Raw genomic sequence first — 17,995 nt, 5'->3', positions numbered from 1 at the left:
AGATCGCTAGTGATCTTCCGCTAGAGTGATTACCACACGCGCCGCCTCGGGTCCTTCGACACAGGTCATTTGTGGTCCTGAAAACCTCCACTTGAACACCTCACCGTCGACGAGGATGTATCGTGCGGCTTGAGCCCTTAACTTGAGAACTTCCCACTTGTTGGGTGGCTCTTCTCCGTCGGCAATGTAGACTCGAATAGCTTCGAGCCATTCCTTGTCACAGCCGTTCTCTAGCTCGGGTAACGAGGCGTCTTCTTCCATTGCGATCGCTTCACCGTTATCTGGTTCTTCCTCAGGAGGGTTGATTAGCCGAACTCCTTCTACCTCTTCTATGCTCAGCCGTTCGATGAATTCGACCGGAATTGTTCATAGAAGATCCGGGTCCGAGGTCGATGCGACCGCCGAGGTGTTTTCGCCTCGAGGTATTCGCGTGAGCTCGAACTTGTCAAACTTTTGTACTAAGTCTTGGACTACTCTGAGGTAAGCTCCCATTCTTCCATCCTTAGCCTCGTACTCTCTGTTAAATTGGTTTGCGATGAGCTTTGAGTCGCAAAAGGCTCTTATTTTCCGAATTTCCCAAAATTCAGGCGGAATGACTGCTCCAAGATCTCTCTGGTGGGCAAAGTGACGTGTATTCCTATTCCCGAGCCATGTTTTGATGATGAGCTGTCGACATGCAGTGTCCAAACGTCATCTGGAGTCGGCTCGGTTGTTGCCCCGGCTGGAAGTTCGACGAGGAAATCTGCGAGCACCTGGGATTTTGCAGACGACCTATTCTGATACTCGATATCGTACTCACTTAACTCGATGGCCCATTTTGCGAGCCGCCCAGACTGGCTCCGGCTAAGCAGGATCGAGCGCAGCGGAAGGGTTGCAAGCACAATAATCGAATGTGATTGGAAATAAGGACGCAGCTTGCGAGCCGATACTGCGACGGCTAGGGCGACCTTCTCAATTTGTGGGTAACGAGTCTCGGCATCGGTCAATTTCTGACTGATATAGAAGATGGGTTTTTGTGTGGACTGCTCCTCTCTTATAACCACTCCGCTCACAGCCGTAGCGGATACATCGATGTAAAGGAAGAGGGGTTCTCCCTCTACTGGTTTCGCTAAGACTGGCGGGCTTGCTAGATAGTTCTTCAACTCCTGAAAAGCTGTTCCGCATCGCTCGTCCCACACGAACTTCTCATTTCCTCGAAGGATATCATAGAAAGGGAGACACCTGTCGGTAGATCACGAGATGAATTGGTTCAGCGCAGCGACTCTTCCTGTGAGCCTTTGAACTTCTCGCTTTGTTCTTGAAAAGGGCATCTCGATTAATGCCTTGATTTGCTTGGGGTTTGCTTTAATGCATCGGTGTGTCACCAAATAGCCGAGGAACTCTCCCGAGGTGACCGCGAATATACACTTTGCCGGATTTAGTTTCATGTTGTGCTAGTTCAGTTGTTCGAAGCATTCCCGTAGGTGCGCGATATGGTCTTTTTCTTCTAGTGATTTGACCAGCATATCGTCGATGTACACCTCAATGGTTTTTATGAACTGATCTGCGAACATCTTATTGACGAGCCGTTGATACGTTGCCCCAGCGTTTTTGAGTCTGAACGGCATGACTTTGTAGCAATATATCCTGGATCGGTTATGAAAGCCATTTTTTCACTGTCGTCGAGATGCATCAGGATTTGGTTGTAACCTGAAAATGCGTCCATGAACGTCAACAACCTATTTCCTGCCGTAGCTTCGACGAGTCGGTCGACATGCCGTAGAGGGAAACTGTCTTTTGGGCACGCCTTGTTGAGATCTGTGAAGTCTACGCAGACCCGCCACTTTTCATTTTTCTTCTTCACTACCACCAAGTTTGCGAGCCAGTCCGGGTAATTTGTCTCGGCGATCGATCCTACTTTGAGCAATCTTTCTACTTCGTCGTTGACAGCTTTAGCTCGTTTAGGGCCGAGCTTCCTCCTTTTCTGCTTGATTGGTTTGAAGGTCGGGTCTACGTTCAGCTTGTGACATGTCACATCGATGCTTATGCCCGACATATCCTCCGCGGTCCAGGCGAAAGTGTTGATATTCTCCTTGAGTAAGGAGAGGAGTTCGTTCTTCATAGGTTCTCCCAGCTTGGTTCCGATCTCGACGCGTCTCTCTTGATGCGCTTCGTCTATGCACACCGAGTCCACCGCGATCTGTAATTGCTATAAGATTTTGGAGAGTTCGCTCGTGGGCTCTCGATCCGTCTTCAGCTTTTTGCAATCTACGCCTGCGCGTGCGTCGGTGACAGGGTTCCTCAATTTGTGCTCCGTTAGGAAACACATTCGCGACTCCTTCTGATTTCTCCAAATCGTTTTGACGCCTGCTGGAGTTGGGAACTTGAGGCAGAGGTGATAGGTGGAAGGGATTGCTCTCACTGCGTTTATCCATGGAGTCCCCATGATCACGTTGTAGATCGCTGGGTGATCTTAGTGACTCTGCCGGCCATCACGGGGAGTCTGATTGTGCCCATAGTCATTGTTGTTTCTCCTGAAAATCCTGTTAGAGGTTTAGGGACTGCCGTCACCTTGGAGAGGTTGATTCCCATCCTTCTGAGTGTCTCTCTAAAGATAACATCTACCGAGATCCCGGTGTCGATGAGTACCCTTGCTACGTCATGGTCTCTGATCGTCAGTTCGATCACCAGCGGATCAGTGTATGGTCTATCTATCCCTGCCGTTTCTTCCTCGGCAAAAGCGATTACTGTGTTCAGGAGATCGGTCGGTTCGGTCCAATTCTCCTTCGCTTCGGCTCGACGCTGATAGGCTTTGATAGAGGATACCGTGTCTTGGTAATATTAGGATCCGTCCATAATCATGTTGATCCTTTGCCTCGGCTCAGATCGCTCTTCGGGTTCGCCTCTCTTGTCGCGCTTGGTATTATCGCCTCGTCGGTGCGGATTTACGGGTTCTTCCGCACCTTTCTGCTCGGTTCCCTCTTTTGGCTCGCTAGGGGCGGGGTCTTTAAGATTCACCATGCTCTGGAGCTCTTCGGCGGCGTGTTGAGCGCCATCTCTCGTCAAAATTCGGATTTGTACCACAAGGATCGCTTCAGATCCTCGAGTGCAGCCTTGTCGCTTATTCCTTCTACGTTGGACACAATCGCCTTGAATCTTGTCATGTAGTCCCAAAGCGGCTCGTTTGGTCCTTTGGATAGTTTCCATCGGTCAGAGTTGGAGGTTCCTCGATCCATGAACATTGAATACTGCTTGAGGAACAAAGCGGAGAGCTGTTGGAAGCTGCTGATTGAGTTGCGCTCCTGTCTCAAAAACCATTTCAGTGCGACTCCCTTGAGATGCTCTTCGAATAGCAGACAATGACCGGCGTATTTCTCCTGCTCGGTCAGAATGGCGGTGTTCTTTGTGAAAGCTTGTCCCATCACTATGCGAAACAGTGTGATATGTGCCTTCGGGTTGGTAGTGCCTTTGTAGAATGGGATTCTGACTTTCCCAGGTTCGGGAATCCTAGCTTCCGTGATTCTTGTTGTGAGCATGGTTCTTTGGGTTTCCTCTAGCATTCGATTAATCACCGGCACGACAATTGTCACGTTATGCACATGAGATTTCATGGCGCGTATATTGGCCACTGTTTGAACCATTGAGGCTCGAAACTCTTCGATCTCGAGGGTTTGCGTGCGGGTTGTTCTCCTAGGTTTGAGCGCGGGTCGCTCTACGGAAGATGTTGAAGGGATAGCCAAAAGAGAACCGGTTATTCCTCTTATCAAAATGGAAAAGATTCTGAACTGTGAAATGTGTCCTACGACATCTAGTGATCTGGATTCCGACAATGTGGTACCAACGCGATTGTTTGTCAAGCAATATTTTTTGAAATGGAAGAACCTTTCGTACCTGCACTGCTCTTGAGTGTTGGAGGAGTAATTTGAAAAGGCTTACAAACCATCCCTCATTTGAAAACAAGGGTGAAAATGTTTTATTTTAAAATGGAGTCAGTGAGTTACAAGGGAAAAGACTTTGTGGCCATTCATCCTGACTAGACCATTGTGGACCGGATCATTTATTGCAGGGAAGAAGATGATGGGAAGGAGTATCTAGTGAAGTTTAAATAACTTTCTTATGATGAATGTTATTGGGAATCTGAATCGGAGATCTCAGCCTTCCAAAAACGAAATTCAAAGGTTCGAGTATATAAATTCTGGTCAGTGCAGAGACAAATATGTCGAACATGAGAAAGATCATAAAGATTTCATACACTTCGATAACACTCCTGAATTTCTTACACGCTCATTGCATCTGTACCAGCTTGAAGGGCTTAACTTTTTGTGGTTTTCGTGGTCAAAGCAAACTAATGTAATTCTTATCGATGGTGTAAGACTTTTACAATAAGCAGTAAAACCATAAGCTTTTATATGCGATCCAAAGTGTCATGTGATTTGTACGATTCGTTGTTTTTGTATATGTTAATTTTGTGTTTAGCCTCGTTAAATCGAATCAATGGCCTTGCTTGGCGTTGGCTTTTATGGCTTTTATACTCATTTACAGTTTTAAAAGTCATATTTTTGCCAAACACACTGTTCTTTCTTCAATTATTGTTAAAGTATTAAAATCCAAACTTTTTGGTTTTGGTCATGCATTCTAAAAGCTACGTGAAAGTAACTTTTACAAAAAAATCTAACAAAAATAAATATATTTAATTTTTTTTATCTATTTTGTTTTCCAGAATTATTCAAACAACTTTGTAGATTTATATCTAAATAATTACAAACTAAATTTAATTGATTAAATATATTTTTTCTGCTTTCTTTTAAGATCCATTTCTTAAATTGTTTTTTTGATTTTTTTGGAATATAAAAGTTTCCAGTCAGTTTCTACAGTTTTTATTATTAAACAATTTTTTTATTTTTTTAAGTAAAAGCAAAAGTTTTTACCGTTAAAAGTTTATAGTAAAAGCCAAGAGTAACAGCTCTTACCAAACATGCCCAAGATATGTGATCACTAGTAATAAAATATATTTGATATTTGTCTTGAAAATTATATATGGAATACTGATGATTATTGAGCTTTTCTTTAAGGTTGGAAAGATGGAAAAATATGTCAATAAATGCACTCGACTCCGCTGAGCTTGGATTCTGTTCGGCGAGATGTTGGAAATGCTGGGTATTTTGATAAATCAGTTATGGTCGATAGAAGTTAAACCGGTTAGAATTTAGGAAATACTGGATTGGAAGGCTTCTTGTCTTTTCCCCAAGGAAAGATCGAAAGAAGTGCCACTTTAAATGGAAGTGCAAAAATGTGTAATTATAAAGACAACAAGTGTTATTTGGAGTAAATATTTCTATATATAATTTAATTAAATGAGTTGAAACCTGAAAACATTGATGTCTTGAAGTGTGGGACACACAATGACAAAGTTTTACACATGTTTCTGTTTTCACATTTAAAGAGGAGCTTCTACAATCTGTTGTCACATAGACCCTAGAAAAGAAGATCACATCTTAAGGCCATCAAAGAAGTGTATCTGTATTGATTGATGTATGATTCTCTGCATATCCTTGATCAGATAAAAAAAAAAAAATCAATACATGGGACCAGATTAGCTAGGCTATAGAAACTACAAATCTATATAAACAATTGTCACATGATGTGTTCTTGGATAGATTGTAATAGAAACTTTGTTTATAGAGAGGTTTGGCTATCAGAAGCTTGCATTTAGAGTAACCATTATATGCTGAATAATTTGAAATAAATTTCAGTAGATTATCATGAGTAAACTATTTTGAAACCCAAAAAAAAAAACAAAATCCAACTTACAAAATAGTGTAATACACATGAATTTTTTAATTGTGTTAATCATATTTTAAAATTTGAACAGTAACAACATTGACTTTAAATCATTCATCGAAGAATCCATCTTTAAATCGATAATTGTGATGTAAATCTATCTTTTGTATGCCGATGGAACATGTTGTCGGTCAAAAGCCATCTATCTCTGCTTGATCTCGACCATTATTTTGGTCAAATTATGTCAATTATTTTTCTTTTAGACTACGAATTTGGTCTAACATTTTTTTACAAAATATGGTTTGATTTCGATCGCATTTGGTAATCTCTTAATATAATTATGATTTTCTTCTTCAGTATTTAATCTTTGACCAAAAAAATGGTTAGATTTGACAAAAAAGAAAAAGACACCATTGTTCCATGCTATAAAACGGTTCAACAGTAGCTAAAACTATCTCAGATAACATCATCTTCAACATCTTTTTCTGTAATAATATAGTCGACAAGTAAAATAATGGAGACAATATTCAATGAAGTTTGCTTTTGTTTTCTTCTTAGCCGTTACATCCGGTAAAAGTCATATTTCCTAAGTATGAAAAAATTATATATGCAAGTTTATATTTCTAAAAACATATATATTGGTTTGATTTGGTTTGCAGTGATTAGTGTCGTAACAGTTACATATGTTGAAGCAAAACAATTATTTTCTGTACAATCTCCTTAGCTTTTGTTGGATGATGAAGCTAATTCACCGCAGGCTATATTGTGAAAGTCCTGCATCGGTAGTTGCAGAACTGGAGATAAGTGGATTAGCCTTTACCATTTAAAACTACTTTACAAATGAGGAATAAACTGGCGTATTCCTTCTGCTTTAAAGAAATTCTCAAATCTCCTCATCATAATATTTAATTTGTTTTCGATTTATTTTAAAGCAAGAAAAATGGAGAAAAACGGTCAAATACTTGGAGGTCCTTACTAAAGTTTCATATTTACTAACCCAACCACGAAGATCCACACACCGTCTGTCATATCGGGTTGAATCCGAAGAAATCGGGTTTTCGGTCAAAATTGTAGTAATTCAAACCCTAAATTTAAAGAAAAAAATTCAAATTTCAAAATCGTCATCTCGTCGTCGTCTTTGTTTAATATTCTCTGGGACAACTACGAGTGATTTGCTGTTGCCTGTCTTGAATCAAAGCCTCGCTAAATCAGGTTCGTTCATCTTCATCCTCTGATTCTAATTTCTACCTAGATTACATTGTAGATTTGGACTCCGTTTTGTGTAGAATCTAAAATTCGATTTATATGTTCTCTATTCGGTTGGTAATTACAAAATAGGAGTCATGGATTTAGGCAACAAAAGAGTGTTTAGATATGCTAGACCAGAACTGTACTCAGATTCTGAATCGTCGCAGGAGAAAATGGTAGAAGGAGTTGCCAAATCAGAGACGGGTAATAATCAGATAGTGTTGTGGAGGGAACAGAGGCTGAGGCTGAGGAGGAGGAGAACCAGCCATTGCCACCCGTGAGAATGTTCTTCGAGCCCAGTCAGTATCATAATGCAATAAAGCTGGGAACAAGATGTTATATCCACAAAGCTGTTGCGAATTTGGAGTCCCTAGACCTTGAACCCCATGAGCTGTTATGGTAAACAGAACACCCACAGTTAAAGCACTTTTGGCATATGCATAAGGCCATGCATGAGGACACAACACGCAAGATGATGGGAATGTGGTTGCTTCTTCTTCGGACAGCAAACACAAATAAGAAGAGGGAAGCTTGGTTTGTAGTGAATGGCATACCAATTCGCTATTCCCCTAGAGAGCATGCCATTTTGTGTGGATTAAACTGTCTCCCGTACCCAGAGGACTATGAGAGCATATGAAGTTCTTCGTTTAAGAATAGATATTTCCAGGAAACCATCCCCTCCCTTGCTGCTAGTGAGAAAAAGCTAGAGTCGATGCGAGGGCTAGTTAATCCTGATCGGTTGAAGATGTGCGTCGTCTATTTCTTATCCTCTATAATTAGTGGGAAAACGAAAACCAGTAAGGAAGCACCATCTTGACCCCTTATTCATGATGATTGTGGATGATCTCGAGGCTTGTAAAAGGTTTCCTTGGGGTAGGTATTCATTCGATGTAAATATGAAGGAGATTGAGCACACAATAAGGCATTTCAATGGGGTCGTCAAAACAGATGCCTGGACATTTCCAAGCTTTGTTACTACCTTGGAGGTATGTCACATTATAAAGAATTTGTAACTATGTAATACTATAAGCTTAAGTGTAATTTGTTGGGTTTATGTGTAGTTGCTAGCCTTTGAGGCCATCCCATGTCTGAAGAACAAATACAGAGAAGATGTTAGAGGAGCAGAGAGGGATTGTCCCCGGATGTGCAGGCAAAAGTTCCAACCATTCACCCTAAAAGGTTTCCCTTTCTCAGAACTCTATGAAACACTGGGTAACATTAGGGTCATCGAGAGTATATTGCAACCATCCGAGGATGAGGTAATTATGCTTGCTGGAGTCATGGAGAGGAATGAAGAAGAAGATAACGGTGATATCGTTCCTGAAAATTGGACAAGGCATTTAGTTGAAGAATAGAAGCCGATATTCTGGAAAGAGATATGCAAGATCAATGTTGATGCCCGAGATAATAAGGACTGGGTAAACCATCCTGCAGCGGCGAAGAATAATGTGGGGACGGAGAAGGTGGCGCCTCTTGGATTGGTGGAACACCTTCAGAGCTTGCAGAAGAGTATGGACGCTCAGCTTCTCTGAATCAGTGCCCGAATGGATGGCTTTGATACAAGACTCTGCTCTGTACAACAATATGTAAAAGAGACAAGAAGAGAAAGGGAAGGACCAGGAGATGAGGGAGGAGATGTTTTTCAAAATGATGTACAACATGAAAATGAACAAGGTGGAGAGAAACTTGAAATTCTGGTGACAACTGAGAAAGCAAGGAAGCAGAAACAGCCAAAGAAGAAACAGCCAAAGCAGAAGCCGAAGAAGAAGCAGAAGGAAGTGGAGCAGAAGGAGGCCGAGCAGAAGGAGGCAGAGCAGAAGGAGGCAGAGCTGAAGGAGGTGGAGCAGAAAGAGCCAGAGATGAATGAGGCGGAGCTGAAAGAGGCGGAGCAGCTTGTAGCCCGATCTCCGTACCTGCTTAGAAGTAAAGAGGTAGAGACTTTAAGTTTTCTATGACATTTGATATATGTATTTGTATTTGGATTAAACTGTATTAGGGTGTGTACTTCTATTTTTATTATTGATTTTGTATTATTGAAAACCAAATATTGGGAGAACTTGGTATTATTGGTGAAACCACATATAAATTGTATAACCTAGTTTTATAAGGTTTAACTATCTTAGTATTATTTGGTGTAACCACTTATATATGTAGAATAGTAGGCCTAAACAGTTCGAGTTAAAATTATTAGAATAATGTTTGTACACAACATAAGGGAGTACAAAACATTACGAATTGTGCACATACGGAATCCTGAACATAAGGAAATACAAAAAAGAAAAAAACATAAGACAGAAAATATCAGACACATTCACCAGTTGACCATTTCAGGAAAAACTGTAACTACCCGGTACACATATAGGAAGAACCTTCTGCATTCGCGAGTTAAGAAGCAGTAGTCGCAGATGTTCCCTAGTTTATACTCATCATTCCACCAACGCTCCCATCGGTTAACTGTACCGCACGGACAGTGGATAAGAGTATTGAGGCGCGGTAAAAAGCGACGGTGGCTTTCATCGAACATCTTTGGCAACCCCATTGGCCAACCAAGATATACTTCTTCAACGAGCTCGCGGGTGCACTTCCTTATTGTTTTCCAGCTTAGTTTGATGAGGGACTCATCACCCTTGGGATGTTCCATAACAAGTTCATGAACATCCCGTAGACATATACTGCACGCGTGTACCCTCTATCCGCCGCATCCTTGATCAGTAGAATCCCTCCAAAATTGTGTCGATGAAAAAAGAGTTGCATACCTCGCATGAAAAGCATGCCTGGATTTCGTGCATCATAGAACTCTCTGAAGACCTCAATGATGAGATTGACATCTTGATCCACTGAATGACCCATATTAAAGGGATCAACTTCAGCGTAGAAGTCGGGGCCTCTGGTGCAGTCGTTGAACCTATGATAAATCGAGCAAATCCGTATTAGGCCACCAATTGTGTTAGGCGACTTTGCTAGAACATTTTCCAGTAGTTCGTCTGGTAGGGCTAATAGGTAGGAGTACTCTGCCATGGATTTATATATGAAAGTGGTCGAGGCCTAGTTTTGAAAAAGTTCTGAAACCCTAAGAGAAAATGATGGATTTTGTAATATAAAAGGAAAATCTGAACCCTAAGGGAGAGGAAGAAGGAAAAAGTGATGGATTTGGGAAAGTAATGAAGAAGTATAATGGATTTCGGAACTTCTTTGCGGACTTAAATAATATAAGATGGAGGAAATGAGTAGTCACGTCGAGTAAACGCGACCGTATGAGAGAGAGGAATAACTGCTACTCTCACTAATGCGTGATTGAAATTTTTTTACTCATATACTGTGTTATTCGAACATTTTTCTGGATTACTAAAATGTTGGCATGTTATATATCATCAAGTTATCGTCAATTTTTCTGATGAAAATTTTCAACCAACCATAAATAATTTCTCCAAAGATAAATGATCAAATGTCATACTTTTCAACCAACCATAAATAATTTCAACCAACCATAAATGATTTTGATGACATTCCAGACCTCTTCCTCTTTATCTTCTTCATCTCTCACTTCGAATAGAAACGTAGAAAATCTCATTTATGTTTTAAAAATCATATAGCCTAAATTTGTAATCAATATTATTACTTAATCATGAGTTATGTCTACAATTAAAATTTAAAAAACCAAACAACATCAACTGATTATAATCCACTCATATAGATTTCAACTTATTTTAGATTTGTTATAACCAAAAAAATGACTAATTACTTACCCATTCGGATGTGTCCATGTTTCGAATTTCTTTCTCCACGAATCCGCAATGCTTGCACTTCAATCCTATCTCCAGACCCAGAATCAATTCGTGTTCCGGTTTGGTACAACGTGTGTGGAGAGTTTTATGGACTGAGTTGTCTTTTTCCTTCTCCTCAAGAAAAAAATATATATAAATTTTCACTCATGATCAGGACATATTTTATAAACCATTAAACAGAGAGAATATATTACCTTTGGAAGATTTTGCTTGACTTGATCATTTGATTTGCTGAGGAGATGAAATTGTTCCCACATCTCTGCTTGCTCGATCTCAGAATCGGTTGGCGAAAGTGGCGACTTAGGTTCCACCACACCAAATCTGATTATCAAAGGTGGTGGGTTGATGATTAGCAGACCATTCTCATCATAATTTTTTCCATCTGATTTCTCCATTTTGTTTATTTATTGTTAGAAACGATGAGACTACTTGAAGAATTCTTGAAGTACAATATCTCAAGTGTCTATTTATAGAGTGGGCAATAGTATTCACTTTTCACGAATTTCAAGTTTTTTGGGGAAGACTACTAGACTACTTTTAAATATTTTTAGTGTATAGACAATGTTCCTTGGATATTTGTCTACTCAGCATTCACTCACGTGAGATGAATTATTTATTGTATAGTCGCGTTGCATAGACGGAAAACGAGGAAAGAGGGAACGACAAATTTATTATCTCTGTAAAAGTGAATAAATAAATATATAATAATTACTGTCTAAATGATAATCACGCCGCGTATTGAATCGTTGCATTAATGTTGGTAGTTGTACCAATCTTACGGCTGTTAATGCTTTTATTAACTGTCGTAAGACTGGTACAACTACCAACACTGTATTTGATTTTTACCAATACATAAAGTAAATAAATATTTTTGGGTTTATTAGAGGAGAGAAATATGTGACTTATAACTTCTCCGTATGATAAGGCTGAACGGTTGAAAGGTATTTATTATATAAGTAGCACCCTTGGGTTTTCCTTTCTCTTTCTATAAATATAACTCGCTCTCTCTATCACTCATATCTATCTTCTAAATCCTCTTCTCTCTATTTAGTTCTATAGTTGCTCTCTTTATCACTTCAAAATGGCTCCTAAAGCATGGATCATGACTCATCAGAGGGAGTTGCTGCGGTTTCCAGCGAGTGGGTTCAGTGCAAGGCCGATGGCGGAAGACATTTACGAATGGCAAGAAATGCTGTTGGGCCCCACTAGTAGTCCATACGAAGGGGGCATCTTTTTCATCTCCATCCGTTTCCCACCGGAGTACCCCTTCAGGCCACCAACGGTGTCGTGGAAGGCGCCGATTCTGCACCCCAACATCGACAAACCCCACGTCTTCCATCTGCTACTCATCACCGCTACTTGGAGGGTTGGAACGACGGTGAAGGAACTCCTCCAAGCGCTCCATGACATGCTGCTTCACCCTAAGGTGGAGGAAGAGGACAACTACCTCGCAGACGTTGCCCGCATGTGCGTCTTGGAACCGGAGAGGTTCAAGAAGGAGGCCCGCCTGATGACCGAGGCACACGGCATGAGTTAATTCATGGCATTTTCACAATAAAATAATGAATTTATGTTTTACTATTTCCCGTTGTAAAATATTTTATTATTAAAAAATTATGTCTCTAATATATTTATTTACAAATAAATTATTATTAAAATTCTTTGTGTTATTCTATCTACTATATTATCTCAGTCGATACATAAAGAATCCCTAATAAGGAAACCCTAATTATGTCTGTGAAAATTGAAAAAATGTAATACTCGGTATCATTTGGTGTAACCACATGTTTTTCCAAAAATCAAAAATATGTAATACTAGGTATTATTTGGTGTAACTACATGTTTTCCCGAAAATCGAAAATATGTAATACTCGTTATCATTTGGTGTAATGATGTGTGTCGTGGTGAGGGTGTCAAGTTTTACCCTAAATGAAATCAATAGCCGCAAGTGCACAGATGATCGATTGTAGTACTTAGGGATCGAATCCACAGGTAAGAAGGATCTTTTCTGCAAAAGCCTTCGAAAGAAATATAAAGTAAGGAAGTCTAGAACCAGGCGAGTTTTGTGGGGGGTTTTGGTGGTGTGTTTAAAACGTAAAAACGAACCTTAAAGAGAAAATACGGGAATTGAAATGACCTAATAACTAAACTTAATGAAAACGGGTAAAAACGAGAAAAACGGCTAAAGCTAATTGCTAAGTGAAAATCGATTGAAAGAGTAAAGAAAGTAGACTAAACCTTGAATGAAAATCGGTGTGAATCTGTAAGAAAGAAGGCGCTGGGGTTCAGGGAAGTTTTCTTAGGGGTATGAACGATTTAAAACCTTGTTAGAGAGTAAATTTGAGAAGATCTTAGCTTAAACTTTTTGAACTGGAGTCACGGACGTATGAATACGCCACTGTCGTGATCATAGACAACAATCTCTCTCAACTCTGACCAGTAGGTTTCCACTCTGGCCTTGGAAAAGAAGAGGTGCATTATGTTTAAGACTCGTCAGCATTCACAAATCGCCCATAGGTAGGTTTCCACTCCTATCTTTGTTTTGCTCTCCCAAACTAGATCTGACACCGGATGAACACTTTCGTGTCACCAAGCATCTGGATCAGATTGTAGTTCATGACGCTACTCTCATGCAGTAAAGACGAATTCAGGAGAAAAAGTTCTAAGATTCGGCTCAATAGCCAATGGAATCCTCACCGAACATATATATCCCCATCGAAAATCCCTTAATCCCAACAATAAAACTACTCAAACATGATGAACGAAATCAAAAACATAGTATTAAAAAGTAGTACAGAAACCGAAATTGAAAAAGAAAGAACAAGGGTTCAAGAGATAGATCTCTCTCCCTAAAAGCTAAAGTAAAACAATAAGAAAACAAGCTTGTGTAAAAGGTGATGATACGAATTAGGGTTCCTAAAACATGTATTTATAGTGCTCAAGACATCTCTGGGCGTCACTTAGGGTTTCTCCAAACGAAGGAATCATTTTGGGCTTCCGAAATGGGCCTTCGGGTTCGGAGTTGGCTGGCCGCGGTCGGGGAGCTTGTGACCGCGGGGAATGGATGGCTGGCTGCGGTCGGGGAGCTTGTGACCGCGGGAAATGGCCTGTTGGCCGCGGGTGGAGACGCTTGCCGGCTGGTTTACGGGATATCTTGCTCTTCGCGTATCTTTTGATTGAACCGTTGGATTGCCAAGTTGTAAAGTGTGCTGGAAAGCTGATACTTCCATCTTTAAGATCTCCAAAATTGAGCTGGATCAGACGGTGAGAAGGCATTCAATCGGGGGTGAACTTCTTACGGTTTGACTCGGAGCTAAAATCTGGTCTTCTATCCATTTTGTTAAGCTTTTCCCTAAGTTTCCTGGAAAGAGTCTTGGAACTACAAATACTTGAAAAACGTAATAAAGGTACTTAAAAGCAATTAAAAACATAGACAAAGTATTTCAAAACGATCCATAAAAGTGGTCAAAATACGGTGTTATTAACTCCCCCAGACTTAAACCTTTGTTTGTCCTCAAACAAAGCAAAAGTCTAAACTGGTTAAGTGAAAACAAAAATAGGAAATGCACAAATCTCAGAGACATGAACTCCTAAACTAGGACCAAAGATCGTGGATCAATCCACAACTTAGTCTAGAAAATTCTCACCAATACACAAGAGATACTAGTCCACTTTTTCGGTCATGCAAAACTTTAAATAATCTAAATCTTGATTCCAGTAACTAGCTCTCTACATTCATTAAGTTCAATAGTGAGTTCTCATTAAAGACAACATCCAGGGTAGACGGCGTTTGGCATTAAAAGGCTGTTTAAGTGGTGGAGTTAAAGTGTTTCGGGTTACCTGATGAATCTGGAGGATGCAAGATAATATGCAAAACCGCAAGAGAGATAAGGACCTGTTGAGGACCGAAATTTTCAGTCACTTCTTCTTGCCAAATGTTGTTGCATAATCTTTCCTCCTTTGTTGTAAACAGTTATTCCCCCAGACTTAGATTCTTTCCGGGAATCAGAAATGATCTCCAAAACTCCATAAAATCAAACTCCAGTTGCCTTGAGACTTAAAATTTGACTTCTCTAGACTCTCTAAAGATAGAGAGACTAGAGGACGAGATTGTACCAAATTTTGAGATTTTTCTAAGGCAAACTGAGCTTCCTCTTGTGTTGAATCCTTCCATGAACTTTTCCGGCAAATCGCTGGTCTCTGTCATTGGTGACTGAAAACTGCGTCATTCCTCTTTCTCTCCAACGTTTTTGCACTTATCTGCATATAAGACAATAGAAAACAAGAATGCATGTGGTTTGAAAGAGGATTGGTTAAGGTGAGGAACTAGCTAAAGATGAACTAGCCATTCAGGATCAACAGAGAGTGGTAAAAGGATAAAGGAGTCCTGAATGTATGATTCGTTTCCCTGGTCTAATGCTTCAATGAGAAAATTAAGTCCAAACAAAACAAAGCTAGTGTATTCCTTCATCTAAATCAAAATCATCCAAATTCCTCTGGAATACTTCGTTTCAAATGTGTTTAGCTACCGCCTAGTCTAGTCCTAAATCATGAATGAGCATGTCACTAGGAACAGTCTAAAAGCACAAAGTCAACTATCATTGATTCATGTTCACCATTCCCTTTAAAACGTATTTTGTTTTGAAAACCGATTTTGAAAATTTTAAGGAAAATGCAAAAAGTGTAGATAATGCAAGACTCATGAAAGAAAAGTGGTTAGAAAGGAATGAAATCCTCCCCCAGACTTAAATCACACTGTCCTCAGTGTGAAACAAGTCGAGATTGGATGAGAAAAATGCATAGATAATCGAATTGGTAAGGCCGAAGAGAACTTACCTGGATCCGGGATGCTGGTGGTGATGAACCGGATTCATTCGAAGAGGTTTGGGAAGGTGATAGATGGTGATGAAGGTGGTGGGAAGTGATGAATGAGGTGGAATGGGGATTGGTGAGGTGGAATGAGGTGAAGTGGGTGGTTTGGGGTCTAGTTTGATCTCAACGACAATTCACCGCGGTCAGGAGCCACGCGACCGGGGTGAAGTGGTCCTCGGCTGCGGTCAGAAAGACGCGGCCGCGGTCGAACATGTGTTTCCCGCGGTCAGAACACCTGCGACCGCGGGGGCTTATATCGCGGCCTGTTCCTGCTTCTCCTTCGTTCCTCCTGGGCCGAGCAGTTAGGGACCATCCTTCCTTTTGGTTTTTTTCTTTCTGTTTTTTGATTTTTTTGGCTTTTTTGTTTTATAAGAAACACCTGAAACTAAGAAAAAGAAAAAGATCAAAAGAAAAAGAAAGAAAAATCCTAAAGAAAACAATACCTAAATGGGTTGCCTCCTATTAAGCGCTTCTGTTTTAAGTCGTTTAGCTCGACTTTTGGTGTTGGACGTCGCTTAGTCCAATGAAGAAGACCTTGTCCTGAGACAAGTCTTTTTCGACATCTCCTTGCTTTGGCTAGCAGGTTCTTCGTCACTCCAAAGTTCTTCTTCAAACTCTTCTGTTGCAGAACGTTTTCCTGCTTTGCTGTTGTATGGGACAGCTTCTGTGAAGACATCTTTGTCGATATTAGCAAACGAAATCCTCCGGTTTGGCCAGTCCATTATAGCACTGGAAGTTGCTAGAAAAGACCATCCGAGAATCACTGGATGTGTTGCGTCTCTCGTTTCGACAATGTAGAAGTCGACAGGCACGATGCAATCTCCTATTCTCAAAGGAATTTCATGAGCTATTCCTTGAGGCGTTGCATTGGAATCATCAGCTAAACTAATTCTTGCTCTAGTCCTGCGCAGGTGCTTAATACCAAGTCTCAAAGAAATTGCCTTGGACATCATGTCAAGACAAGCTCTAGAATCACAAAACACGTTTTTAAACATTTCTTCTCTAATGGAACAAGAGATGAGAAACTGACCTACACCTTCGATTTTGTGAAGTGTTCGAACAGGTTTAACTTTTCTAGCATGATTGAACAAGTCTTCTATCTCAGGGATTGATTCCTTGCTCTCACAGAAGTAATGGCCTATCATGAAGTCCTTGCAAGCTCTGGCAAAGGTGATTCCTTCAGGCAAATTTCGGACTACATCATTAAATTCGTCGAGCTTTTCTTTGCTGATTTTGTATGTGTAGTGGCTGCAGTCTTCAGGACTTTGAAGGTGGATTGAATAGATTGCAGCATCAGGTGATGTTCTGGGAAAAGTCAGGCGTCTGGCCCTCCCAAAATAGGTTCGGATATCCTCCTTTGTCTCCTTGTTGTACCTAAAGAAAACTTGCAAACAACAAAGATGCCATATATCATCGAAACCTGTGTAAAGAGAAATCGATTTCACAAACTTGTTGAATTCAATGAGTCTTTCTCTGGAGATTGGTGCTCCTAATTCCACCATTTTGTCTGGATTGCCTCCTTCTATGTACAAACGATAGTCTTCATCTTCGAGGTATTGCCCTTCATATTCATCCTCATATGCTAAAAATATGTTGCAGGAAAGTACCTCATTTTCTTCTTGAGATGTTTTGGAGCTGATAGCATACACCGTTTGCTCATGAAGAGGGGTTTTGACCATCCCAGCAGATGTATCAAACGAGCATTGACCTGTAAGAATAGAAAGGGGCTGAAACGTATCTGACCGACTATTTGCCGCGGGTGGAGGCTGCACGACCACGGGTGGAGAGTGGTTTGCGCGTGTAGGAGGTTCACGACCGCGGCTGGAGGGTTGTTGGCCGCGGTCGCGTGAGTCGTGACCGCGGGAGAGAGACTTCGAGATGGTTCAGCCGTTTCATCTTCTCCTTTGACATCTAAAATGATTTTTGGGTCTTCCAACTCTGTCTCCTCTTCTTTTAGGTCAAGATCTTTGATGGGAAGCGTTGAACCGTTCGTTTCACATCCTTTCATAAGCTTTTCGACCTTCTCTTCAACTTCATCTAGGGCACACACTACTTTGTCCATGTCTGAGTCGATTTCTTCGGCTTTGTCTTGAACCTTGTGTACTCCATCCCAAATTTCTTCCACGTAAGAGTAGGTTTGGTTATTATGGTCGTTAATATTTTCTTCTGCTTCATCGAGCTTGAACTCTAAGGTGCGGATGTTCCCACTGGCTTTGCGAATGCAAACTTCGTTTTCTCCAACTCGTCCTTCGACTGCTTCTATCCTCTCCTTGATCGTCTCAGCATCCTTGTTTGCTTGAGTCTCGATGGTTTTAACTTGAACAGAAAGA

The 17,995-nt window shown here is 40.7% G+C and overlaps 2 protein-coding genes across 2 annotated transcripts; one reads left to right on the top strand and one right to left on the bottom strand.

The window, feature by feature from the left end:
* Positions 1-2,427: 2,427 nt before the first annotated feature.
* LOC112089739 lies at positions 2,428-3,000 on the bottom strand. Its single transcript, XM_024160491.1, has 2 exons — positions 2,929-3,000; positions 2,428-2,781 (listed from the first exon to the last, which is right to left on the bottom strand). Exons 1-2 carry the CDS (start codon positions 2,998-3,000, stop codon positions 2,428-2,430), a joined length of 426 nt encoding a protein of 141 aa, XP_024016259.1.
* An 8,874-nt stretch (positions 3,001-11,874) lies between these two features.
* Positions 11,875-12,330, top strand: LOC18025924 (ubiquitin-conjugating enzyme E2 11). Its single transcript, XM_006409442.1, has one exon. The coding sequence runs from the start codon at positions 11,875-11,877 to the stop codon at positions 12,328-12,330; it is 456 nt and encodes a 151-aa protein (XP_006409505.1).
* Positions 12,331-17,995: the final 5,665 nt, after the last annotated feature.

Source organism: Eutrema salsugineum, unplaced genomic scaffold, assembly GCF_000478725.1.
Source record: "Eutrema salsugineum unplaced genomic scaffold, Eutsalg1_0 scaffold_11, whole genome shotgun sequence".
Classification (NCBI taxonomy): domain Eukaryota; kingdom Viridiplantae; phylum Streptophyta; class Magnoliopsida; order Brassicales; family Brassicaceae; genus Eutrema; species Eutrema salsugineum.
This window is presented reverse-complemented; position numbering and strand designations above follow the sequence as displayed.

Excerpts from the sequence above, each read along its gene's own strand:
- LOC112089739 (XM_024160491.1), bottom strand. The coding sequence starts at position 3,000 with ATGGTGAATCTTAAAGACCCCGCCCCTAGCGAGCCAAAAGAGGGAACC. Across the intron at positions 2,782-2,928 it reads AGAAAGGTGCGGAAGAACCC|CGTCGAGCCGAAGCGAAGGA; the intron begins GTAAATCCGCAC and ends AAAGCCTATCAG.
- LOC18025924 (XM_006409442.1), top strand. The coding sequence starts at position 11,875 with ATGGCTCCTAAAGCATGGATCATGACTCATCAGAGGGAGTTGCTGCGG.